Source organism: Pseudoliparis swirei, chromosome 17 (assembly GCF_029220125.1).
Source record: "Pseudoliparis swirei isolate HS2019 ecotype Mariana Trench chromosome 17, NWPU_hadal_v1, whole genome shotgun sequence".
In the NCBI taxonomy this organism is placed as follows: domain Eukaryota; kingdom Metazoa; phylum Chordata; class Actinopteri; order Perciformes; family Liparidae; genus Pseudoliparis; species Pseudoliparis swirei.
Genome location: NC_079404.1, coordinates 3767462 through 3793654, shown reverse-complemented (window position 1 = coordinate 3793654; position 26193 = coordinate 3767462). Strand labels below are relative to the sequence as shown.

Here is a 26193-nt window from a genome sequence, read left to right as displayed (position 1 = left end):
CGAACTCCTCCGACTTCATCCGGAGCTGTTCAGAGGCTGGTGCTTCACGTGAAGGCGGCCGATGAAGAGGAGGATCAGATGATTCACAGCCACTTCAAGCCCTCAGTCACTGCTCAGCCACCAGTTATCATCCTTTTGGAGGCTGTCACAAAGATGCAGAATACGCCCAAAATGCATGGAAATGTCTTCATTAAAAAGATCCCACGTTTACTTATTCTAAAATGAAGCTGGGAAATTTCTTTGAGACATTCTTCATGAACCCAGAAGAGAGGCCCGTGGGCTACTGCAAGTATGTGTTGGAGTGGGGATGTAAAGAATCCGTCATATTGCCTCAGAGTGTGTGTGTGTGTGTGTCTAACAGCTGTGCACAGATTAGGACTGAGATTGTCTCCGTGTGTTCTTCTGTGAAACGTCGTGCTTGTAATCCGCGGCATTACAGTATATTTCTGTGTTTGCAGTGTGTGTGTCGTTACTTTGGATTATCGCTGCCCAATCTGTGCTCAGTGGAGCTGGATCCCTGCTGGGGGGGGGGGGGGGGGGGGGGGAATGGAGAGACTATCTGCACCTCTTTCAATGCTAATCTTTTCACGGAGTTCTCCATCCATGTGTGATGGCTGAGTTCTTCTTTTCCTCCGAGGGTCCAGGACAAACAATGTGCAGATGGTATTGGGCGATATATAAATACATATTTATGTATATATACATATAAATATATATTAATAATTATATATCCATGGTATATATAAATTATTATATATAAATATATTAATAATTATAAATATATATCCATGGTATATATAAATAAATATTATATATAATTGAATATATATAGATTATAAACAAAAATGTATTTATATATATACTATATAGTATACCATTACTGCTAACCTGCAACGTGAAGGTGAGTGAGGTAAAGATGGAAGCGTCGCCATGGTTTCCAACCTCTCTGTTTATTAGAGATGATACAGTGTTGGCCTTTTTGACATTTATTCAAAAAACAAACAAGACAGCAGCTTCTGATTCGTCTCCATGCCGACTCCGACCTCCGATGGGCACAAGAGTGTGAGTGTGTGTGTGTGTGGGCCAATCAGCTCCTCTGATTGGCCGAGGTGCTCATCCCCCCCACAGAGTCTCACAAACCCCCAGTTGGTTTGACCAGCTCTGGTCCAGGACCAGGACCAGGACCGGGCCCTGGAGCCCATCACTAGTCATCACTATGAAACTGGTGAAAAGAACATTCTGATGACAAAAAAAGAAGAAGACACAAACAAGACCAACAAGTCCCACCTCTCCCATCGTCCAGGTCCACTCGGCCCGACTCAGGTCCCGGGTCCAGGTGCTAGTCGGCCGTGGGTCTGTGGAGTCAGTTGAATGAGGTCTGTGGTTCTGGAGGAGCTTCATCGGTGTTGGAGACTCTGAACACACATCGGAGCGATTCACCAGACAGGAAGACGATCAGAACATCTCAGCACACCGTTAAAAAAATAAATCTCTCTCTCTTTATCGGGAGTCCACGAACTTTATAGAAGTGCATTCCTAGAAAGCCCGCAAGGGTCACCGTGGTGACCAATGGAAGTTAGAGGTTTTGTGTGTGATAATCACGGCACTCAAGCCTCTTGGAAACTGTGCCGCACTCGTCAGCTCGGTACGGAGAGCCGCCCTTCACACGACGTTACCCATGAGCCTCAGCGGCTCGGGGGTGGACCCCGGCGTGAACCTTAAATGTTCCGACCCAGAAGTATGAAGAGCAGTAATCCGGCCTGACAACACGAGCCGCGCTCAGCAGAATGGAGGGCGGAGCTCAGCCAGCGCGGAGCGCGGCGTTGACCGGCAGCTCGAAAAGGGGGCGGAGCCTAGACACCCGGCCTCCAGTCACGTACCGAACCGCATGATTTACACGACCCGTCATCCAACTCTTTATAAAACATCCGTCAGCGCAGCGAGCGGCCTGGGAGACGACGGTAGGTAGACGTGTGTGTGTGTGCGTGTGTGTACCAGGATGTGTCTCTTTGAACCGTCTTCTTCAAGCTGAAGGACATTTTGGTCCTCACCTGGTCCTCAGACCGAACTACGACAGCTGCTTTTGACAGATGAGACGAGTGTGTGTGTGTGCATGTCAGAGTGTGTGTGTGTGCATGTCAGAGTGTGTGTGTGTGTGTGTGTGTGTGCATGTCAGAGTGTGTGTGTGTGTGTGTGTCCAGCACGTTCTCCCTCTCTCCTCGCATTGAGGCCGACCGGTCCGTTCTTCATGCCCCAAAACCTGCTGGTCCCCCAGTGACGGGGTCAGTGCCCCCCCCCCCCCCACCCCACTGCCATGGATTCGCGATCGGCTCGTCACGTCTTAATCCAGAGTACGAGTGCGGCGCGGGCTCATCCAGAGAGGGGGGGGGGGGGGCGTCTGTGTGAGTGAGCGGGGGGGCGGGGTGGGGGGGGCGTGGCCTCAGCTCCAGCTCGTGCTCTGGAGTTCTTGGCGGAGCCAGGAGGGCAGCAAGTGGCCCAGACGGTTCAGCAGGCGCAGCAGCTCCATGTTGTGCTCGCGGTAGTGATCGGCCAGGAAGGCACGCGACTACACACACACACACACACACACACACACACACACAAACAGACACACACCAAGAGATTGGGAAAGGTCAGACATCAGAAGAAATGGAGAATATTCTTGACGGAACATACAGGAGTTGATGTTCGGTCTCGTTTATTCTCGGCTCTTCAATATCGTTCTTTTCGTTCCTCAACCACTGCAGACGGAAACCTTGAGGAGGAGCTCAAGTTTACAAGTTTTAAAAAGAGGCTCAGCCGTTTCCTCTAAACAGCCGGTCACTGAACGTTACTCAAAAGGGACTACTTTCAGCAGCGGATGAATATACACGTGGTGGTCTGGCTGTTTGTTCTTAAAAGAAACACTCTTATCATTTATGTGTGTGTGTATGTATGTATATATATATATATACGCATACACACATATATATCAGGCACATCTTGTCTCAAAAAGATGCAGAAAAATTGGTTCACGCGTTCGTTACTTCGAGACTGGATTACTGCAACTCCTTATTATCAGGCTGCTCTAATAAATCTCTTAGGTCCCTCCAGTTGATCCAGAATGCTGCAGCTCGTGTTCTCACTAAAACTAAGAAAAGAGATCACATCACTCCTGCACTAGCTGCTCTGCACTGGCTCCCAGTAAAATCAAGAATCACTTTTAAAATTCTTCTCTTAACCTACAAAGCCTTGATTGGTGATGCTCCATCATATCTTAAGGAGCTTGTAGTACCATATTGCCCCACTAGAGAGCTACGCTCACTAAATGCGGGACTACTTGTAGTTCCTAGAGTCTTAAAAAGTAGAATGGGAGCCAGAGCCTTTAGTTATCAAGCTCCTCTTTTATGGAACCAGCTTCCAATTTCAGTCCGGGAGGCAGACACAGTCACCTCGTTTAAGAGTAGACTTAAGACCTTCCTCTTTGACAGAGCTTATAGTTAGGGCTGAATCAGGTTCACCTGGTCCAGCCCCTTGATATGCTGCTATAGGCTTATAGCTGCCGGGGGACGTTTAGGATGCACTGAGTACCTATCTCCTCTTTTCTCTCCTTAAGGATGAATTTTCATCTCTCAATCACACGTTACTAACTCTGCTTTCTCCCCAGAGTCCTTTTGACTTCACGTCATCGGACCCTATGAGACGGCATAGATCCTATCTGCCTGATGGATCATCGAGGTCTGGGTCGTGGAGTTCCTGCTCCTGACTACGCCACTGTCCTGTTGAGACTCCGCCCACTGTTGAGACTCCGCCCACTCCTCCTCCCCACCGCCATCTGCCTGATGGATCGTGGAGGTCTCCATCGTGGAATATGCCTACTATGAACTATTCATACACTCTGTCACATTCATTGAATGTATTTTAACTCTAAATCTGTCCTTCTGTACACATGACATCTATTGTTCTGTCCATCCTGGAGAGGGATCCTCCTCTGTTGCTCTCCTGAAGGTTTCTTCCCTTTTTCCCCCTGAAGGGTTATTTGGGAGTTTTTCCTGGTCCGATGTGAGGTTTTGGGGCAGGGATGTCTATGTGTACAGATTGTAAAGCACTCCGAGACAAATTTGTAATTTGTGAAATTGGGCTATACAAATAAACTGAATTGAATATATATATATATATGTGTATATATACACACACACACATATATACATATATATACACATATGTGTATGTGTATATATATAAATGTGTATGTGTGTATATATATATATATATATATATATATATATATATATAGGGGACATACACATGTTGACCAATGGATTTCCAGGACTTTAAACCAAATTCCCATGAATATTTAAATCTACTATAATATATCTAATATATATATTTCCTTTTAAACTTGCGCCGCCAGTATGAGAGCGAATGCCGGCATATATTTTGAGCGTCTTTCTTTTAAAAACATATATAACATGACTTTTACAAATACTTTTGGAATTAAATGTTTTTGTTGGAAATAACCGCTAAAAGTGCCAGAACCTTTCCAGGTTTTTCCATGACCGTCTGAACCCCCTGATCTCTGCACGAGGCGTCAGGGCGGGACGCCAGGTGGACGTACCTCGGGGCTCATGTCCGGGTACTTCCTGCCTTTGCTCTTGCCCAGGCACTTGGTCCGGCCGCCCTCCGCCCGCTGACACCAGAAGCCTTTGGCCTCGTCGTACCTGCAGACAAAGCGGGTCATGTGTGTGTGAGTGTGAGAGAGAGTGTGAGTGTGTGTGTGTGAGAGCGAGTGTGTGTGAGTTTGTGAGTGAAAGTGTGTGTGGGTGTGTGTATGTGAGAGTGTGAGTCTGTGTGTGAGTCTGTGTGTGAGAGAGAGAGTACGTAGGTGTGGGTCTGTGTGTGAGTGTATGTATGTGTATATGAGTGAGTGAGTGTATGTGAGTCTGTGTGTGTGTATGTGAGTAAAAGTGTGAGTGTGTGTATGTGAGTGAGAGAGTATATTGGTGTGTGTGTCTGTGTGTATGAGTGAGTGAGAGAGAGAGTGTGAGTGTGAGTGTGTGAGAGTGTGTGTATGAGTGAGAGAGTGTGTGAGTGTGAGCGTGTGTGTGTGAGAGTGAGTGTGAGAGTGTGTGAGTGTGAGTCTGTGTGTGTGTATGAGTGAGAGAGAGTGTGTGAGAGTGAGTGTGAGTCTGTGTGTCAGTGTGAGAGTCTGTGTGTGAATGTCCTGTCAGCCGTCCGCTCTCTGAAGAACAACAAGTCTCCTGGCATGGACAATATCCCTGCGGAGCTGCTTAAACATGGTGGTTACCTCTGTACAAGAGCGCTACATCAACACATCACTAAAGTATGGGCTGATGAAAACATCCCACAGCAATGGAGAGATGCCAAAATTGTCACTATATATAAAAACAAAGGTGACAAGACCATCTGTGGCAACCACAGGGGTATAGCACTCCTTGCTGTTGCTGGTAAGGTCCTGGCCAAGGTGCTGCTGCAGAGGCTACTCAACAACATCACAGAGGCATTGCTCCCAGAATCACAGTGTGGCTTTAGGAAGAACAGGAGTACAGTCGACATGGTCTTCACAGCCCGGCAGCTTCAGGAAAAGTGCAGGGAGCAACATCAAGACCTGTTTATGGCTTTGTCGACCTCTCCAAAGCCTTCGACACTGTGCAGAGAGACCTACTGTGGGACATCCTGCTCCGGTTTGGATGCCCTAACAAGTTTGTCAACATCCTCCGACAGTTTCATGATGGTATGAATGCTAGGGTGACAATAGGAGGACAAGAGTCTGCCTCCTTCCCTGTGTGCACAGGGGTCAGGCAGGGGTGTGTACTAGCACCAGTGCTCTTTAACATCTTCCTCCTCTGCGTCACCCAGCTGCTCCATAAGGACATTGAGGACAACAGCGGGGTGACAGTAGTCTATAGGCTCGATGGCAACCTCTTTAACATCAGGAGGCTGCAGGCCACCACCAAGCTGCACAGAGGGAGGTCCTTGAGCTGCAGTATGCAGATGACTGCGCTCTGGTGGCTCACACTCCACAAGACCTCCAGGCTGTCCTGGATGCAGCTGTGAAGGCTTACAGCAGGATGGGGCTGACCATCAACATCACCAAAACAGAGGTAGTCTGTCAGTGGAGCACCAACATCCCACCCACGCCACCCATCTTCAGCATCAATGATAAGCATCTGTCTGTAGTACCATCATTCAAATACCTCGGGAGTCTCCTGTCTGAGGACAATAACATCGACAATGAGGTCCAGAACAGAATCAAACAAGCATCAGCTGCCTTTGGGAGACTCAGGCGCCGGGTCTTTCAAAACAAGAACTTATATCTCCATACAAAAATCTCTGTGTATCAAGCAGTTTGCATCACCACCCTCCTCTACAGTTGTGAAGCCTGGGTCACTTACAGCCGCCATGTGAAGTCCCTGGAGCATTTTCACATCCGCTGTCTCCAGCGAATGATAGGAATCACTTGGCGTGACCGAGTGCCACACACCGAGATCCTCAGGAGAGCAGGCTGTAGGAGCATGGAGGCCACCATCACCCACTACCAGCTACGATGGCTGGGGCACGTTATAAGGATGCCCCTCAATCGGCTGCCTCACAAAGTGCTGTATGGCCAGCTCGCCCAAGGCCAGCGCTCTGCTGGAGGGCAGAAGAAGCGCTATAAAGACCAGATAAAAACAGCGCTAAAGAAATGTAAAATCAGACCAGGGGACCTGGAGGGCTTGGCTGCTGACCGTAACACCTGGCATCAGATGTGCCAAGACGGGACCACAGCACTGGAGGAGGACAGGAGGCAGGAAAGAAGGCAGACAAGAAAAACAACCAAGGTTGCCAGGACCACCACTACTACATACGCATGTCCCACCTGCGACAAGACCTGTGGATCCAGGATAGGACTATACAGCCACCAGAAAACTCACCGCTGAAAGTCAGAAGTGGACGTCATCATCGGCTTCGATGGACAACTACAAGCAAGCAAGCAAGTGTGTGTGTGTGTGTGTGTGTGAGTGAGAGAGTACGTAGGTGTGGGTCTGTGTGTGAGTGTATGTGTGTGTGTATATGAGTGAGTGAGTGTGTGTGTGTGTGTGTGTGAGTCTGTGTCCCTGAGTAAATGTGTGAGAGTGTGTGTATGTGAGTGAGAGAGTATATTGGTGTGTGTCTGTGTGTGTCTGTGTGTGTGTGAGTAAGTGTTTGTGAGAGTGAGTGTGTGTGCGAGTAAACGTGTGTGCGAGTGAGTGAAAGTGTGTGTGAGAGTGTGAGTGAGTGTGTGTGAGAGTTTGTGTGTGTGTGTTACAAACATTAGAGCCTGGGTGTAGTTGAAGATGGGCGTGACACCGAGGAATCTCTGGATTCCCTCCATCACCATCGCCGGGTTGGACCGCAGCAGAGTGCCGTCCACGATGTGCAACTACACACACAATGTCACACACACACACACACACACACACACACACACACACACACACACACACACACACACACAGAGTCATCAGGACACACACACACAGAACCAGCAGTTGACGCACCAGGTGGCGCTGACCCGTGGTGACGGGGTCCACCTACCTGGCCGTGCTGGTAGTGCTGCAGCCAGCGCTCCAGGTGAGGCGCGTAGGCCCCCGGGTGGAGGCAGCGCCTCTGGAGGGCCAGCAGGGCCCGGGGGCCGGAGGGGCCCGCCGTCACCACCGCATGGAACGTGTTGTTGAGGGCGGCAGGGTCCTGGTGGGCCCGCTGGTGCTGTGGACACACACACACACACATACACACAGACACACACACAAAACTTCAGTCAATAAAAATAAATAGATAAATAAAGAAATAGAACAAAATGCAGAAATTAATGACTAATTAGTCAAAGTGATACTAAATAACACATTTACAACCTGATTTATAAAATGATGTCAATCAGAGATAATCTGGACATTTTCATGTGGAATTTCAAAATAAAAGCCCTCCAAAAACGTCCTATACTGTACAAGCTGTGTTCTCTCCAAATACAGACGATTCAGTTTATTTTGTATAGCCCAATATCACAAATCTGCTTCAGAGGGCTATACAACCTGTACACATACGACATCCCTGACCTTTGACCTCACATCGGATCAGGAAAAACCACCAAGAAAATAGAAGAAAAAAAAACTTTCAGGGGGAAAAAAGTGAAGAACCCTTCAGGAGAGCAACAGAGGAGGATCCCTCTCCAGGATGGACAGAAGATGTCACATGACCCGTCAAACAGCGACGTCATGAGGAGAAATGAGTCCCGATTCTGGCGTGACGGTTCCCACCTGGTACCAGGAGTACGCCCTGTCCGACGGGTTGATGAGCACCGCCAGGACTTTGGCCCTGGGGAGCAGGGCCGCGGCTCTCTTGGGCGCCGCCTCCGTGTGGAAGTAGTTGGCGCTCTTCTCGAACATGAAATCCGTGCTGACATTGGAAGGGAATGGGAAGAAGTCCATGTACCTGAGGATCACAGAGGGGAACGGCGAGGACTCGTCAGTAAGTCAGTCGATTTACACCGAGGGTCAAAACTGTCAGTAACCAAGAGGATTGAGGTCCTGCACTCTGCTGCTCAATCCAACACTGTTGTCTTGGCGCTTTTAGGTTGTTGTCCTGCAGTTACATTTACCACGGTTTCTCCATCTGCTTGATGTTCACACAAAGGGGGCGGGGTTTCGGCCTCTGACCAATCACAATCAGTAGAGCGGCACAGAAAACTCTTAATATCAGAGAAATGTGATAAAGGCTGAGAGTTACCGAGCTATACTCGGGCGGAGCTCGTAAACGACTTGATGTCCGATCTCCAACGTCACCTGCTCCGCATCAGTTACCATGGCGATGATACACCAGGTAAGAAGTGAACTTCCGTCGTATAAAATCCCGCCTCCTGCTACAGGATCCAGGTCTCTTCCTGGCGGTTGCGTGTAGCGCGACAAAGCGGACACGGGGCGGGACAGTGGATTGGTCGCCATCTTTTACAGAGCGAGCATGTAGAAAGATCCCTTCAACGTTATCTTTTAGTCTTTAAGCTAAGTTTAAAGACAGGAACAAACACCAGAAAACTACGACGACCCCCCCCCCCCCTTCCCATCTTTACCAGTCAATCCCGTTGTCGTAGTTCGCTCCACTGAAGAACTGGATCTCCTCAAAGGTGCTGGGGCTGGGGAAGGAGCTGGTGACCGCCGGGTGGAGGCTCAGGAATGAGTGAAGCGCCGTCGTGCCTGAAGTCGAGAGGTCGAGAGAGTGAGCAGGAGGGAGAGAGACACCCACAGATGGAGAGAGACAGAGAGAGAGAGACAGAGAGAGAGAGACAGAGGGAGAGAGAGAGAGAGACAGAGACAGAGAGACAGAGAGAGAGACAGAGAGAGAGAGACAGAGACAGAGAGACGGAGAGAGAGAGACAGAGAGAGACAGCGAGAGAGACAGAGACAGAGACAGAGAGAGAGCGAGAGAGACAGAGAGAGAGAGAGACAGAGAGAGAGGGAGAGACAGAGAGAGAGACAGAGGGAGAGAGAGACAGAGAAAGAGACAGAGAGACAGAGAGAGGGAGAGACAGATAGACAGAGAGAGAGAGAGACAGAGGGAGAGAGAGAGACAGATAGACAGAGAGAGAGACAGAGAGACAGAGAGAGAGAGAGAACCTGTTTTCTGTGGTCCGATGACGATGAACTTGGGGAGGCGGTCACACGTCTTTTCCTTCGACCAGATATCCTTGTGTCTCTTGTCGTGACACGGGTTCTGAAACACGGATCACATCGAGGTCAGCGTCCCTTTCCTTCGTCTCCAAAAAACAAACCAGCGTTTGGGATTAATCTGCTTCCAAAAAAACCGAATCTCCAGACCTGCCAGAGGGGGTCCCTCTCCTCGGGGAAGATCTGGAAGTACTTGTCGGCGAGCTGCACGGGGGGCAGCGTCTGCAGCCGGAGGTTCGTCCAACACTGGACGAACTTCACCAGAGACTCGAAGGTGTACAGGCCCAGGCGGTCGTTGCCGTAGTTCGACAGGTGAGTCATGAAGATGCTGATCTGGATGGAGAGGACCACATTGTACCAGTTAGTCCAGAGCAAAACCAGCAGGAGAGTCCCAGACCCTCAGAGCGACACCTCAGACCCCTCGGAGGAGCCTCAATTGCTAAACGTTTGTCTACAATCCGTCGGAAGAATAATGAGCAGAAATATAGACGGATGGGAACATGTGGAACTAGAACGGGCACTCGGTAGAGCGCATACCTTCGCATATCACAAGATTGGGCATTGAATTATGAACATTTTGGCATTAGTTGCATGCCAATTGGATGAAAATTGATCGCGCTATGGTAAAAAGAAGATTTTAACATTATCATGACCTTGACCTTTGACCCGATCGATCCCAAAATCTAATCAAATGCGAAGGTAACAACACAACAACGCAATGGCAATGAAATAGAAGAACAAAAGGCCCATTCGGGAGGGCGGAGCGGCCCCTAGTGGTCATAATCGGGACTGCGAGTTACGCCGACTCGGCATCTCTCGTCTAGTCGTTTGACATTTCTGGGTTTAATATTATAACTAATGCACACATTAAAACTATTCCATACTGTCCTGTCACTCGTCAAGTCCCAACCAGCTGTTCTCTTTGACCGTGAGCAGACTGAACACAACGGAGAGCGCTGCCGAGTCCAACAGGAAGTGAGGCGGGGCTTAATGGTGACGCAGATTATTATTGAGGCTGGATTTCAGTTTCATTATGAACAACAGTATCAAGTGTTTGCCAAAAGAAAACTAAAGTCTCTGATCACGGAAAGCAGGAAGAGGGTTACAGTTAAGAAAAAACTGTTATGTTATTTAATTTGTATCTTTATCGTTATTCTTTTTTAAAACCACTCCATATTGTTTCAGTCAAAAATAAAAATAAAGTTTTATATTGTTTTATTTAGTTTATGATAATATTCATCATGCCTCATTTTCATTTCAGTTTTAGTGTATATAAACTCTATACATCCATCCATCCATCTATATATCCATTCATCTATCCATCCATCTATATATCCATCCATCTATCCAAGTGAAAGATCTCTCTTGCCTTCCAGTCTCAAGTCTTCATAGGATCCGGTCTACATTGAGTTGGGGGTCTCTCAGCGGACCGGTTTCAGACTTACAGGGTTGAGGAGGACCGTGAGGAAGAGCTCTCCTCCTCGGATGCTCTTGTCTAGCTCCTTGGAGCCTCCCGGGTATTCGTTATAGAAGATGGTGTGGGTGAACAGACCACAGGTCTGCCTGGGCAACACCTGAAACACACAGAGAGCGTGAGCTGTTGCTGTGTTCCGTGTGTGTGTGTGTGTGTGTTCTTGATCAGTGGCTGCAGCTGCAGCCTTCTGGTGGCTCAGAGTTGTGCTCACAGCAGGATTAAACACTGCAGCTGCGGATATAAAAACAGGAACCAGCACTATGAAGTATCGGTCTGCACAAAGGACAAAATGATCTTATTCAGCGTGGGCTGATGTCTGGAGACCTTCATGCTCTTGTTGTCACACTGGAGGAAAGGAACTAAGGACATTAACTCCAGTATTTCAGTTTGATGCATCTTCATACTTGTACTCTACTAGATCTCAGCGGGAAACACTGTACTTGACATTCGTTTGATATTATTAGTTACTTTAAGACTTTAATTTCAGATCCGTAACGCTAAAAATTAATCAACTAATACACTAGGATGTATTATTAAGTAGTTTATAGACCATTTATTAAGTATATAAAGTATTTAAAATCAGCCACCTGTGTAATGCATCAATAACACAATGACATATATCTATATATATACATATTTATATAATATATGATGTATTTTTATTTTTTTAAACATCAACTCGAGGTAACCAGAAGAGAAGTAATGCGGACTCTTTTTGGGGTTTTATATATATATATATAATATATATATTTTATATAAAATATATATATATCATATATATTATATACAATATATATATATTGTCTATGTATAACACATTTATATATATATATAATATATAATAATCTAATATATAATAATATTATATAATAATAATAATACTATTATAATAATAATACTATATATATAATATTAATAATAATAAATCATAATATAATATATATAATTAATAGTGTGCGAGTAGACTGCGGACTGACCTGGATCTCATTGTGGATGAAGCCGCGGCGGTACCGCGCCGGCCTCAGGTGAGGGTACTCCTCGGTGCTGGTCACCTTGATGCCCCACACAGACTTCCAGGCCTCATAGAGCTGGCTGTGAACGGGGTACACCCCAGAGTGGTGCGGCGCCACCGCATAGCCCATGTCAGTTGGGATGCCATGCTCCTGGGGAGGAGGACAGGATGAGGGGCAAAAAAAAGGTAAAGAGAAAGTTGTGTTGCGTTTTCACGCTCCATGCAGCCACACTGGCTCTCTGTCTGCAGTCGTGCGGCCGCTGACCTGAGCGAAGACCTTGTTGAGCCTCATCTGCTCCGCCAGGACGCTGACGTTGTGGAAGAGGTGCGGCTGCATGTGGCTCCACATGTGAGGGAACCACCAGAAGTCCATCCTGTGCTGCAGCAGCATGTCGTCTCCCCGGTCCTCTTCATCCGTTCCTTAAACACACACACACTTTACAGCATGACCAATATGGCCTGATCCACGATAACCATCCTTCCTATGTCAGTGCTCCACAGGATAAAGACAGATGCCTCGTGTTCTCCTCCCACCCTCGGCTGCATCCCTGAACACATGTCATCCTATAACGTCTGTATGGCGGAGAAACAAACAAGAAACAATCACGTATGTATCATGTTTACAAAATAAAAGCACATGTAAAAGAGTGTAGGTGCCACAGAGTATTCCGTGTACCCTAACTAATAGCGTGCTGTTGGAATACACTTTTTATTCATTTGGGGTTTTTTTACTTGGGGAAACTAGGGGGATGCTAGGAGAGAGCCGACGATGGTGCATTCAGGAGCTCCTCGGACGGTCCCGTTCCCAGAGTTCTTTGGCGTTATTTTGTTGACGAGTCGTGGGTTTTATTTTAGCGCTTCGATACGACATGTTGCGTCGTGGTTCGGGCTCAACTTGAATTTGTCGCGGTCGGGAACCCTTTTTTCCCATTATCCTCAGCGCCCTGTGAACGCAGCAGCAGTGCCCTCGGTGTAACTGGAAGCGAAATGTTTGAACAAAAGACACAAAACCAGCTGAACACATAACGCCACTGAGCTGCATGTTGACTCGACGGCGGCGCGTGTGATCTCTTGTTGGAATGGGGCCGTGGCGAGCCGGCGTGGGTCGAGGCAGACAGCTGCTGCCCTGACCCGGTACCGCGTACTGGTGGAAATACACAAGGGCAAAACTGCCCTTAACCCTTGTGTTGCCTTAGGGTCATTTTGACCCGAATCAATATTACACCCTCCCCCCGCCTTTGGGTCATTTTGACCCGATTCAATGTTTCACCCTCCTGTTACCTTTATATTTACTAACATATTTTACCCTTTGGGTTCAATTTGATGCCAGCAATTAAAACCTCCAGAACATTATTAGAATTAATATTGTTTTCCAAGTTTAAGTGTGAGGCACTTTATGTTTGTTTGTTGGCCACCGAAAGAACACCGACATTAAACATTGAATGGGGTCAAATTAATCCTAAGGCGGGGAGGGTGTAATATTGATTCGGGTCAAAATGACCCTAAGGCAACACAAGGGTTAACCCTTGTGTCGCCTTCGGGTCAATTTGACCCGATTCAATGTTTAATGTCGGTGTTCTTTCGGGAGTCAACAAACAAACATAAAGTACCTCACACTTAAACTTGGAAAACAATATTAATTCTAATAATTTTCTGGAGATTTTAATAGCTGGGGTCATATTGACCTCAAGGGTAAAATATGTTAGTAAATATAAAGGTAACAGGAGGGTGAAACATTGAATCGGGTCAAATTGACCCGAAGGCAACACAAGGGTTAAGAAATATAATGTTGCCCCTGATATCACTAAGAGAGGGGCAAGAAATGACACCATAATTTCCTCTAATAATTTAATAAACTTGTCAAAAACATCGTCGCCTAAATGACCCGGTTCAGAATATATTAGACTACTGCCTCATGGCATACGTGGCACTTTTTTTCCCCTGGACACTTTAACCTGCTGGAAATTCCCTTTGGTCACTGCCTTGTTTATACATTTAGTTTCCTCTGTATATTTAGTATATTCGTATGAGTAGTTATTGTGTTTTGTTTTGTTCTTTTATTTGCATTAATGCTCTAATGTGGACCTGCTGCTGTGATCCTGAATTTCCCCCACTGTGGGACGAATAAAGGAATATCTTATCTAATAGTCTTATTATTGCCATTTGATGACAATTGCTCATACACTGTAAGCCTAAATAAGTATATTTATTATTCTTAACAAAGGTTAAATGCTGCTTCACAATTTATTTTTAGAAGCCTCTGGATTTCTGTCAGTGGGGGAACAAAATTGCCCCCTAAAAATATGGATATGTTCCACCCTGTACCAGGTACCGTACTGGCAAGAGTTTCAGATTCACACTGCAGGCTGACATGACCTCTCAGAATGTGTGTAGAAGAGTAAAAGAGTTTGGGAAATAATTTGATTCTAGAAATGTATTATTCTTAGTAAATGTGAGGCGGTGGTGAGTATTTCCACGGTTCTAGTATCAGAATGTGAAGCTCTGTCGGGCCGTTTAGGCCCTGGATGAAGTCTGTCAGGCAGTGAAGAATTTTAGGTAAAGGAAGTTCTTTAGCTATATCGATTTAGGTTTAATCCTTAAAAGGTCCAGTGTGTAGGATTTAAGGGGATCTATTGACAGAAATGTAATATTATATCGATGTTTTCTTGTTTTCTGAATTAAGAAGGTTGTATCTACATCTACTTCCGAGTTTTCTTTCCAGTGGTGAGGTAGCTGGTAGGACATTTGATTGTTTCCATCTTATTTTCCATGTGCTTTCGATGGCTGGAAATGTGGTTATCTGGTCTCCAGGTTTACCTGGCGTGTTCTACGGTAGCCCTGAACAGACAAACACTGGCTCTGGAGAGTTTGAGTATTGGTTTGTCTTAGTTATTTTGAAATGCACAATTTAATGTGGTAAATATTAGAGTTCAGTTAATTCTCCCAATTCTACGTTTTGCGTTTTTCCTCGAGAAATAAAAAAGTCAACGAATTTTTTCAAAATGATCGTAAACTCCCCCAAAAGATTGTCGTGTCGAGGACAGAGACGATGATGGCCCCCATGAAGGCACCGCTCCTCTGGTACAGGAACAAAGATCCCAAAACACACACAACAACGTCAGACGACCGTACCTGTGTGATAGAACTTTCCGGAAAATCCCAAATTGAAGGTGAAATTCGGGACCAGCGCTCTCAGCTTGCTTTGAGTGTTGAGCAATGCCTGCGAAAGGATGAAAAACAAACCTCACTTACTCAGTAGCAGCAGTTTTATATTGGGTACTTCCCGAATGATTTGACGCCTAGTTCACGAATCATCCGACAGGTTTCTCTTTTCACCATAAACACACGGAGGAACTAGAACGGGCACTCGGTAGAGCGCATACCTTCGCGGCAGCCACTTTTTTGGTACCTTTTCATGACCTTGACCGTGACCTTTGACCGGGTCGATCCCAAAATCTAATCAAATGGTCCCCGGATAATAACCATTCATCCCACCAAATTTCATGCGATTCGGTTTAATACTTTTTGAGTTATGCGAAGGTAAAAATGAAAACCCCCAACCAGGAGACCACCAAAACCCACAAAGAGAACCAGAGTATGGGACTTTAACCACAGACCCGATGGGCCAAATGGACCCCTGTGTACCCGATAACCACTGAGCAGCATCGTGACGAGTTCAAAAAGAGAAGGCAGGACGAGCGTTACGATATAATCTAACAAAAAAGGGACCAGATCTGTAAAACACAGTTCTCACAGCCAAAGGATAAGGACCATAAGTTCTACCTCACTACCAGACAGAACCCTACATCTCTGTTCTCTCGAGTAGTCGGTCCACATCCAGCTGCTGCTTCGGACTGGTGCCACTGGGTGTTCCTCTGCTCGGTGTTGGTGCAGCCTTTAATGTGGGCGGCACAGCCCACAGGATGACAATTTCTAGAGATCCTAGCTTCTCACTTGTACAGACAGCGGACAAAAAAAAAAAGGTATTTAGATAACTCCCCACCCCCCCTTCTTCATACACATACTTAAAAAAGGGCAGGACCAGATTTGCACAACAGAGCCCAGTAAAACCTGAGTGCTCACAACCTTCCGAGTGACAACCCTTTCTCAGATCATGCAAGTGATGCCGACATTTTAAAACTACGTTTCTGTGGACGGCATTGCCCTGGCTTCCAACGCCACTGTGAAGAATCTCTATTATCTTTGATCGGAACTTGTCCTTTAACTCCCACGTGAAGCAAATCTCAATTACCGTACTGCCTTTTTTCATCTACCTAACATTTAAAACACCAGGCACATCTCCTCTCAGAAAGATGCAGAAAAACTGGTTCACGTGGCGTTTGTTACTTCTAGACTGGATTACTGCAACTCCTCATTATCAGGCTGCTCTAAAAAATCTCTTAAATCCCTCCAGTTGATCTAGAATGCTGCAGCTCGTGTACTCACTAAACACTAAGAAAAGAGATCACATGACTCCTGCATTAGCTGCTCTGACTGTGGGTAAGTGGTTAGTAGGTCCGTCTTTCAATTCAGGGATTGGCGGTTCAATCCCTGCCCTAGTCGACGCGTCCTTGAGCAAGACACTTAACCCCGAATTGCTCCCTGTAGCTGTTCTACGGTGTATGAATGTGACATAAAAGCATCAGCTAAATATGTGCAAAATCATGGATCAGATTTTAAATTCTTCTCCTCACCAACAAAAGCCTTTTGGTACGGCAAGCTCCCTCAGATAGGACGACGCATCACCAATTAAGGCTTTGTAGGCACCACCATATCTTAAGGAGCTTAAGTTATCCCTCTAACTTAAATGAACCACTCAACAACAGTCATTGCTCAGCCTACAAACTGAACTGGTCCTTTCACTACACTTCCTTGGCACACCTTCTTAAGTCCTCTCTACATGCACATGAATCGGTGTCAAGCTCTCAGACGCTGCAAGAAGCAACTCAAGCTCACGTCTGATCATCTGCGGTCTCGTGCGTCTCCAGTTCACCCACCTCCACGTCCGACACCTTCATACGGGTTCCTTCCTTGCCGACGAATATGTCGTCCACGTCCACCAGGATGTGGCGGTCCAAGGACAAGCACAGTCTCCTCCCCGTCAGGTAGGCAATGGAGTCCACAAACACCAGCTTGTGAAGCCAGTAGTTGAGGTTGTTTCCAAAGAGAACCCTTTGAATGCCGTCGTGGAGCCCCAAGTCCTGGACCACGGTGGCGTGGAGGGCCCGGGAGGGGCCGGGTCCAAAGTGCGCCAGTGCTTCAGAGGACTTGGTACTGGCCAAAAGCACTGGTTCATAGGTAGAGTGGTTGGACTGGAAAACGGTCCAGTCATCCCCTGGTAGGGAGCCCTGCTCCACCTGGTTGGGCTTAGTGATGAAGAGGAGGGGAGCGTTGGGGTTGATGCGGTAGTCCCGGAGTCCCAGGTGTGAGTGGAGAAAGAGGGGGAAACCTTTGAGCTGTGCACTCAGGAGAGAGTTTTCGTTCGCTTTGAAAAAGCCGATGACGCCTACTCCATACTCGACACAGTACTTGTCCAGCAAGTCGCGGTTCCATGCATCCAGATTGACATATTTCAACACATTTTCGTAGATGATCAGTGTGTAGCGCCCACGGTTACGCTCCGTCAGCGTGGGCATGTCTCCTTTACCGGGAGCGATCGCAGTTCGGTAGTGGAAGCGGCTGGACTCCAATATGGCCACGATCTCCTGGCCCAGCTGGGAGTAGAGGCTCTCCACGAACACCAGAACCACAGGCTCCGTCCTGGAATTGTCCACCGCCTTTACCTGCCGTAGTCGGCCTTGTTGCTGGGGGAGGAAAAGCGGCGTCCTCTGGACCCCGGGACCGCCCCCGTCCGCCCCGGTGCTCGCTCCCGGAGGCATCCCCCCCCCTCCGCCGCAGTCACTGAAGGGCAACGGGGGGGCCTCCTTGATTTTGGGGCTGTTGGAGACGTAGTACGCGAGGAAGGCCATGGACAGCAGGCAGAAGATGATAAGTGCCAGGATGAGGCGGTGGAGCTCCAGCTGGCGGACGCCTCGCATTAACTTCCACACGCCCAGGCCTGCACCTACCATGGTGTTGGAGGGGAGGGGCGGGGCCGGGCAGAGCGCAGCGGGAGAGCAGAGAGGTAGAGGAGGGGTGGGAAGAGGAGGAAGATTGAGCAGGAGATACTGGCACTGAGCTGTGCAGAGGAATCGCCATTTACACTAGGTCACCATGGCCAGCGTCATCCATTACCTGCTCTCCACTTCTAGCCCTGCAGCGCGTAATACACTCGAGACGATTGAATGGAAGGAGGGAAGGATGGATGAGTGTTTGATGGATGGATGGAATGTCAAATATAAGGCGATCGAAGAGGGAGAGGTTTGCCGACGGGTCGGGTCAGTTCTCTCTCTCTCGCGCGCGCTCAAGCAGCTGTGCAGGCGTCTGTACATGTGGATGTGTCCATCTGTAGAGGCTTGTGTCGGCGCTCGGCGGTGGAACCGCCTGTGCTGGTGGTCTGCGCTTCAGGGCCGAGCCCCCTCAGGCCACCGAGCCAGGACATCCCAGAAAGATACCTGGAGGATGAAGAAAACGTTAAAAAAATGGGCGGTGGAGCTCCTTATGAGGGATGAGCATGTTAAGCAGTAATAACTATTCAAGAAACGACGGAAAAACCATCCAATCAAGACGGCCCAAATGGCAGCGAGAGGTAATCAGGGTTCTTAGACATGTTGACCAATGGATTTCCAGGACTTTTCCAGGACTTTAAACCAAATTTCCATGACCAAACTGAACTCTCGGTGTATACATGAACATTTTTGAAAATGTAGTATTCAAACAATGAGAATTCCAAAGCATACAATACACCTTAAATGAAACGAATTACATTATCCCGACCGCTTCCTGAGCTACTGTTGCTATGGCCAGCGAACTTTCCAGTTAAGGTGCGTTCACTTGCAACGAGAAAAAATTATAATTGCGCCGATAGTATGAGAGCGTATGCCGGCTTAGATTTTGAGTGTCTTCCTTTCAAAAACGTGTGAATTATTTTAAACTCGGCGTAAATGAACATGTGAATATAACAAATTTCCATGACTTTTCCAAAACTTTTATGATTTAAGTTTTTTCCACGACTTTTCCAGGCCTGGAAATGACCATTTTAAAATTCCATGACTTTTCCAGGTGTTCCATGACCGTACGAACCCTGGATAATGTTGGAATTTTGAGAACCCTTTCTAGGTCATGGAAACTTCCACCAAGCCTCTCCCTCCGGAAGAAGAGCTAATTCAACGGTCAGAATTATTAGACTGTTGGAGATTGGAAAAGGTTTTGCAAGTCTCACCTGGAAAACACCGCAGATCTGAAAACCCTGTGATCCAGACCGCTGCTCGAGAGGAAGGTGGGGGGAAAGAGAGAAAAGAAAAACATGTTGATAACGCTGCATTTGGTTTATTTCAAGTCACATATTTCATACAATATGAGCTCGTCTCTTCTCTCCTTGAAGTACGGACGAGTCCTTCAGGGATGGCCTGGAGAGAGAGTCACATTCATGTTCTGCGTCAATAGCTGGCAGGCAGCACAAGCAGTTCAAGGATTAGATGGAAATGAACAAACAATGAATAATCAGAACCAACAACCGGCTTTGCCGCATTCGATAAAGTAAACAATGAAAGTACGTGGGAGTCAGAGTGGACTTTTCTCTTCTTTTTTTTTTAGTCCAAAAAGGCACTGCAGTAAAAAAACAAGCCATCAGCCAGCTCCACGTTCTGTTGCGTGTGGTGCCAACAGTGAAACTACAGATTAAAGATAAAACACTCGGCAGGTTCCATCTGTTCAACACATGGTGTTTAGAATGACTTCTTCTCCATAGCAATTTTAGAGAGAGCGCTGCCTGACCAAAGGAAAGACAAGCACATGCAATAACACGCACTTAGAGGCACTTCTATTTCTCAGAGAAAGAACCATCATAGACCATGAGATATTAATAATGATCCAAATGTTAAATAGAGAACAAGGAGTAGTGTCTGTGGTGAGGATCATTGAGGCCATCATGAAAAGAGGACTTTGACATGGGAACTTGCAGGTGGGAAAAAATGCTGAACATACAGCCGGCAGCACGTTCACAACGTGGGCCAAAATGCTAAGTTTTACGCAAACTTGCAAAATCTAATTTCTTTTGTTAAAGTAAATATCGGACGTGCGAAAATATCTAATAACACGACGAACGAGTAGCAACGTTCGTTCGTGCCACAATAAGGAGGAGAGCAATGGAGCCGTGGTTATATCAACACTCGAGCCTTTTTGCATTTATTAATAATCGAGTACGGCGATATGAAAGTTACTTTCTGTCCGGTTTTTTTAATCAATAAATGACCATTTTCAAAATCAAATTGTGTCGGCACATACTGAGGCGGTCGCTATGGAAAGTAGCCCACACTCACAGCTAACGTATACATTTTTCCATCACTTCCGATGTCGTCATTGGGCTCTGTATTTACAGTGTTTGAGGAACCAGCGTGCCGATACGACGACTGATGACTGCTTGTGTGAGCGTGATCTCCAGAAATCAGAGTTATTCTGGTCAGAATGAGAGACGCGATGTGTGCCTCCGCTGTACGAGTACCGCAACCGCGCATGTGGGCACGTGCTGACCTCAAGTCCTTTGGCTAATTAAAAAGGAGCTTCCTGCAGCAATGGGCAGCTGGAAGTACTGTGAGGCGCAACACAAGCACATGCAGTGATGAGGGATGGGTGCCAACACCCAGTGGACCGGAGTGTTGATAAGCCCTGGCGTTATTGGTTTTATTTTTGGGCACGAAGAACCCCCTCCTGGACTCCCTCAGGTAAACACCGTTAGCTCCGTTAGCTGCCGTTAGCTCTCTCGGCTATGAACTGTCGCCATGGTGAGAGTCGATCGGTCGGCCCGAGACAAACGGGACACGCATTTCAAACGTAGCACGTACACTACCGTTAAAAAGTTTGGGGAGTCACTTAGAAATGTCCTTATTTTTCAAAGAAAGGCTCCGGTTTTTCAATGAAGATAACATTAAATTAATCATAAATACATTGTTAATGTGGTCAATTTAATTTTAAATTTAATGAAGTCTCTTCAGAGGTGTATAGAGGCCCATCTCCAGTGTTCTAATGCTACATTGTGTTATCGCCTTAGAAGACTAACGGAGGGGTAGAAAACCCTTGAACACCCTTTTTATGTGAGCGCAGCTGAAAACAGTTATGCTGGTGAGAGAAGCTATAAAACTGGCCTTCCTTTGAGCCACAAGTTTGAAGAACATAATTAATATTTCAAATAAAAACCATTATTTCTAACCTCGTCAATGTCTTGACTATATTTTCTATTAACATTTGTTATTCAAGTTCATCTGCACCCTCCTGACCTGCAGAGGGCGCAAACCACAGCAGGTATAACAATCAGCCGGCAAAGTCTCTTGCAAGCATTGCGTAGGTATGCACTCACACACTCTTGTACTTCGCCCAACAAACACACCGTGGTGGGAACCTGTGAACAACCTGGTTTTTCAAGTCGTGCAGCAAGTTCAAAAGACAATTGAGTGAAGGTAGGGCTTGGAGACGTGTTGATATTAGATGTTTACTCTGATACGAGACTATATGGTCTCTCCCTCCTTGAAGAGGCTGCATGACAGAAAAGTCCTTTTCCTTTACTCACTTCCTCATTATAATCAGCATTACTGAGGATTATTTAGCAAAAAGCTCCCAACGTTGACCGTACACAGTATCGTTAAAATATCGATAGAGAGGTCAAAAGTATGCCGTTGTTGGGTCTTCTTCACGAGGCCCAGCCCCAGGTGACAGAGAGAAACACTGCAGGTACAGTACAGGTGAAACCACACACGCTACTTGAAAGCACAGAGATAAACTGTTGCGTCCGTCTCGTCATCACTCCAGAGACGACGAAAGAAAGAGAGTGGGACTGAGGAACGTTACACAAATAAGGAACTTTTCATATAGTTGTGTACCACATGGTAGGAAGAGTGAACAATCGCACCAAAAGGCTATAAAACTGGGAAGCGTCTCTGAAGCACGTAAACGTAATTAATTAAAAAAACATAGACGGTTTGGGAGGAACATTTCAATTAGTTCCACCCGAGTTAGCCGTTCTGCTGCAGCTGGAACAAACTGAAAGATGAGCTCAGATGAAATATATAAATGTGCCTCTGATTGGGTTCTATGTTTTTATCGGATTTGATCGTCACATTTTTATTACATTTAATTTAAATGACACCCACATTCAAAGTGACTTACAATAAGTGCATGCAACCATGAGAGTACAAACTCGGAACAACCAGAAAGTACAATTTCTTCAAGAAAGCCAAACTACAAAGTGCTATAAATAAGTGCGACTAAAGTGGTACTTTATTTTTTATTGAAGGTATAGTTTCTGCTCTAATGATGTCCTCTGGTTGGATAGAAGTCTGCATTCTCACTACTGACCACCAGGGGGCGACTCCTCCGGTTGTATAAAAGTCTATACTTCATGAGTTAAAGCTGCATTCTCTCTCCTGACCACCAGGGGCCGACTCCTCTGGTTGTATAGAAGTCTCCACTTCATGCGTTAAAGCTGCATTCTCTCCACTGACCACCAGGGGGCAACTCCTATGGTTGTATAGAAATCTACACCTCATGCATTAAAGCTGCATTCTCTCTACTGACCATTATGGGGCAACTCCCGATTGTATAGAAGTCTATGCCTCATGTGTTAAAGCGGCATGCTCTCTGCAGACCACAAGGGGGCGACTTCTCCAGTTGTATAGAAGTCTATCAGAAAAAGCCATTTAGAGTGAATCGGACCATAAAGCAGGGTGTGATTTGGGACTGGGCTACAAGGTGATTGGCAGGCCGCTGCCACTTCCAGAGCTCCGCCTCCGCAGTTCAAATATGGTCACGTCTGTTCATTGGGTACAAAAAGGCGACGGCCGAATCACCAAACTCACGGCTTCAACACATCAGTCCACTAACCAATGGGAGACGTCACCATGACTAAGTCAACTTCTCATATATACAGTCGGCCGCAACAGGTCACACAACTCGTGGTGTGGATTGCGTCACGGTTCTGCGTCACGGATCGGACTGGAACAGCAAAAAAAGGAGCAAATATAATATTTTTGATGCCAATGATCGATATTGGCAGATACATATCATTTTGGTTGTTTTGTTGAATCAATACAATTTACAAGATTACATTTGAACACGTCATGACCGTGTACCTTTGTCCTGTTAGCATTGCTAGCTCTCCTCGTTGATTTCAACCGTGATCAGTTGTTCACAATGTAAGATTATGAGAAATTATTATTCAGTAAATACCATATTATAGGACCATATTCATATTCAAAACCATATTCAATAAATATGCCATCAGGAGATCTGATGGCATATTTATTGAATATGGTTCGATGACGATCGCCAGTAAAACTGTATTTCATACTGTGATGGTTAAAATTAATCTGTGTTTCACGCTTCACTAACATGCAGGGAAAGTCATGCGGCCGGTCGTCATGACACCCACCCACACACACACTCCGATAGTTCACTTTTATGAGGCAAAATGGCACGAAAATAAAGAAATCTTGACAAACGGCTGCCAGGCTGCCATTGGCAACCATTTTTGTGAATTGGCAAATAATCCTTGAATTATTGCACATATAAAAATAGAGATGGCAAACAGCAGAAGCAGCACCTCAGTCTGTTCAGCTGTGTCGGCAAACCCCCCCCCCCCCCAAGCTTCCTGAACAAAGTAGTCATTAAAGCCTGCCCGTCGTGTCTCCACTTGTTCCAACACATCCTCACACTTCACCCTGTCGCCACTCCTTCCACAGAAACACCCGATAATGCCCTGAAACAAAGCGTCTGGGCAGCAACGACCACGCGGACCCCAGATAAGAGGAGTCTACGTCGAGAACAGCTACCGGTCCATCTCACAGGACGGACGGAAAGCAGCACTTACTCAGAGGTTGAGTTGTAAGATGACCTTCAAGTTGAGATGAAGAGGTCAGACGACAGTCAGAAGCTGTTGGTGACATTTGTGACGTCAGAGGGTTAAAAGAAGGGCAGATGAAACAGCCTTCTCTACACTTCTTCCACAATGTAGTATTTCTATCCACACACTGTTATACGTTATCCTACTTTCTACCAATGCGAGTGTTCAGAGGCCATTTTTGCTATTTCTAACAGTAGATTGTCCTCCGCTTCTCATTTTCTGATGTGTGTTATGGAGGACTTAAAATGACATGTATAAATAAATAAATAAATGCATGAATAAATACAAGAATAAATAAATACAGGAATAAATAAATAAATGCTTAAATAAATGTATAAATAAATAAATACAAGAATAAATGTATAAAAACAGAAACAAATACAGAAATTAATAAATATAAGTTATAACTAAACAGTATTTATAACTTACATTTATTCATTCCTGTATTTATTTATACATTTATTTAAGCATTTATTTATTTATACATTTATTTAAGCATTTATTTATTTAGTTATACATTTATTTAAGCATTTATTTATTCCTATATTTATTCATGCATTTATTTATTTATACTTAAGTCATTTTGAGTCCTCCATAGCGTGTTGCCCTGATTGTGTAGCGTCAGAAATGACAAGGTTGTAATGACGCAGATCGGCCAGCAGAGGGAGCATAGCAGCGAGAGCACATCTTGTTCATAGTTTAACAACATCTTTCCAACAAATACTGCCATATACAGGGAATGATTGAATGTTACCCATCTCACCCACACCTGGCTGAGGCATCTAAAAATAGGAGAGGCAATCAACACTGGTGCGTCAGCATCAAACCACCGGACAGACGTCAGTCAGTTGACAATGGAAAGGACGTGATAATGAGGTTTGATACAATGAGCTGAGAACAGAGTGTAAAGGTTAGGCTCAGAGGACGGTTGAACAGAACTAGGCGTTCAAAACAAAAGTGTGCATTGTTGTCCAAACTCACTTTTTGTTTCTTTACAAGTATGCAAGACTAGACGAATAGAAACCAGATAAACGAGGATGCATTGATTTGATCTCAAAGATTTGGTATAGGACCCTAGAGAACAGCCATGCATTATTAAATCAGAGCAGAAGATCAACTCCATTACTAACGTTTGTCTGCATCAATGCAACAAACACGGTTAAAGAGAGAGAGGTTTCTTATTTTCTACTTTGGGGTTTTTGTCAAATAAAAAGATAATTGAATTACCCCCTCGTAGTGGTCTGCTTTCAGAAGTTCCCTCCAGGCGTTCCTGACATATTGAGCTCATGAGAGCGGAGAGACGGACGGAGGGACAACCCGAAAACACGACCGTTACCGAAGCTGGATTTACCCGTCTGACGTGGCGGTTCCTTTGTTCTGGGCAAACTGCGAATCCCTGCTTGCTTGATGTCGGTAATTACTTTGAGCCATCTTCAAGTAAGGGTGGACGGTGTAGAAAGGACACCGGTATGAATAAATATCCACCAATCTAGCATTTTACGGCCATTTCTGTGTCTCTTTTTAGTCAAACGACGTCCATGGGCGGCAGTCGGGTCCAAGTCGACGTGTGGTGGACCATCACCACCACTTACCCCCCGGGGCCAGCCTCGCCCTCCTTCGCTAACGCCATCACCCCAGGGCCTTCCTCTTCATCATAAAGCGTCAGACGTCAGTAAAATGCGATCAGGACAGAGCAGCGCTTATCGAGTCTCCACTCAAGGTGAAGTCAGAGAGGAGGAAACTCATTTGAATCCTACCGGCATTATTAGGATGGAAATAATACAACATAATACAATTGTTATTACTCCAAAAAACTAGCTTTGACTGCCGCCACACTAGAAACTGAAAAGTGTTTGATGCGATGGGTGCCTCAAGGTCTGGAACAATGTTTCCTCAACATCACATGGGATTGACTCGGGTACCTTGTGGTTACGGGACGACTATCCATCCCCATGAGATACAGCCGACTTCATAGTGTTACCTTTAGTTAGTACCTCCACTAGATATTATCACTGTGTCTTTACCAACAGGCATC

The 26193-nt window shown here is 46.1% G+C and overlaps 1 protein-coding gene across 7 annotated transcripts in view; it reads right to left on the bottom strand.

Annotated features, from left to right (window-relative positions):
• Positions 1-26193, bottom strand: part of ndst2a (N-deacetylase/N-sulfotransferase (heparan glucosaminyl) 2a) — a 33809-nt gene that overhangs the window by 4348 nt on the left and 3268 nt on the right. For 3 of the 7 annotated variants that reach the window (XM_056435075.1, XM_056435073.1, XM_056435076.1), the window contains 14 exons: positions 19488-19529; positions 17164-18720; positions 15299-15386; positions 12432-12586; positions 12132-12317; positions 11126-11254; positions 9831-10013; positions 9630-9726; positions 9086-9209; positions 8277-8451; positions 7558-7728; positions 7293-7402; positions 4598-4700; positions 930-2566 (listed from right to left, as the gene is read on the bottom strand). In XM_056435075.1, the coding sequence (XP_056291050.1) occupies positions 2441-2566; positions 4598-4700; positions 7293-7402; positions 7558-7728; positions 8277-8451; positions 9086-9209; positions 9630-9726; positions 9831-10013; positions 11126-11254; positions 12132-12317; positions 12432-12586; positions 15299-15386; positions 17164-18237 (2721 nt within the window). In that variant the 5' untranslated portion in view covers positions 18238-18720; positions 19488-19529 and the 3' untranslated portion in view covers positions 930-2440. Of the gene's footprint in view, positions 1-929; positions 2567-4597; positions 4701-7292; positions 7403-7557; positions 7729-8276; positions 8452-9085; positions 9210-9629; positions 9727-9830; positions 10014-11125; positions 11255-12131; positions 12318-12431; positions 12587-15298; positions 15387-17163; positions 18721-19487; positions 19530-24125; positions 24189-26193 lie in introns of those variants that run through there. The other 4 variants (XM_056435074.1, XM_056435077.1, XM_056435079.1 and 1 more) reach the window with 4 other exon arrangements.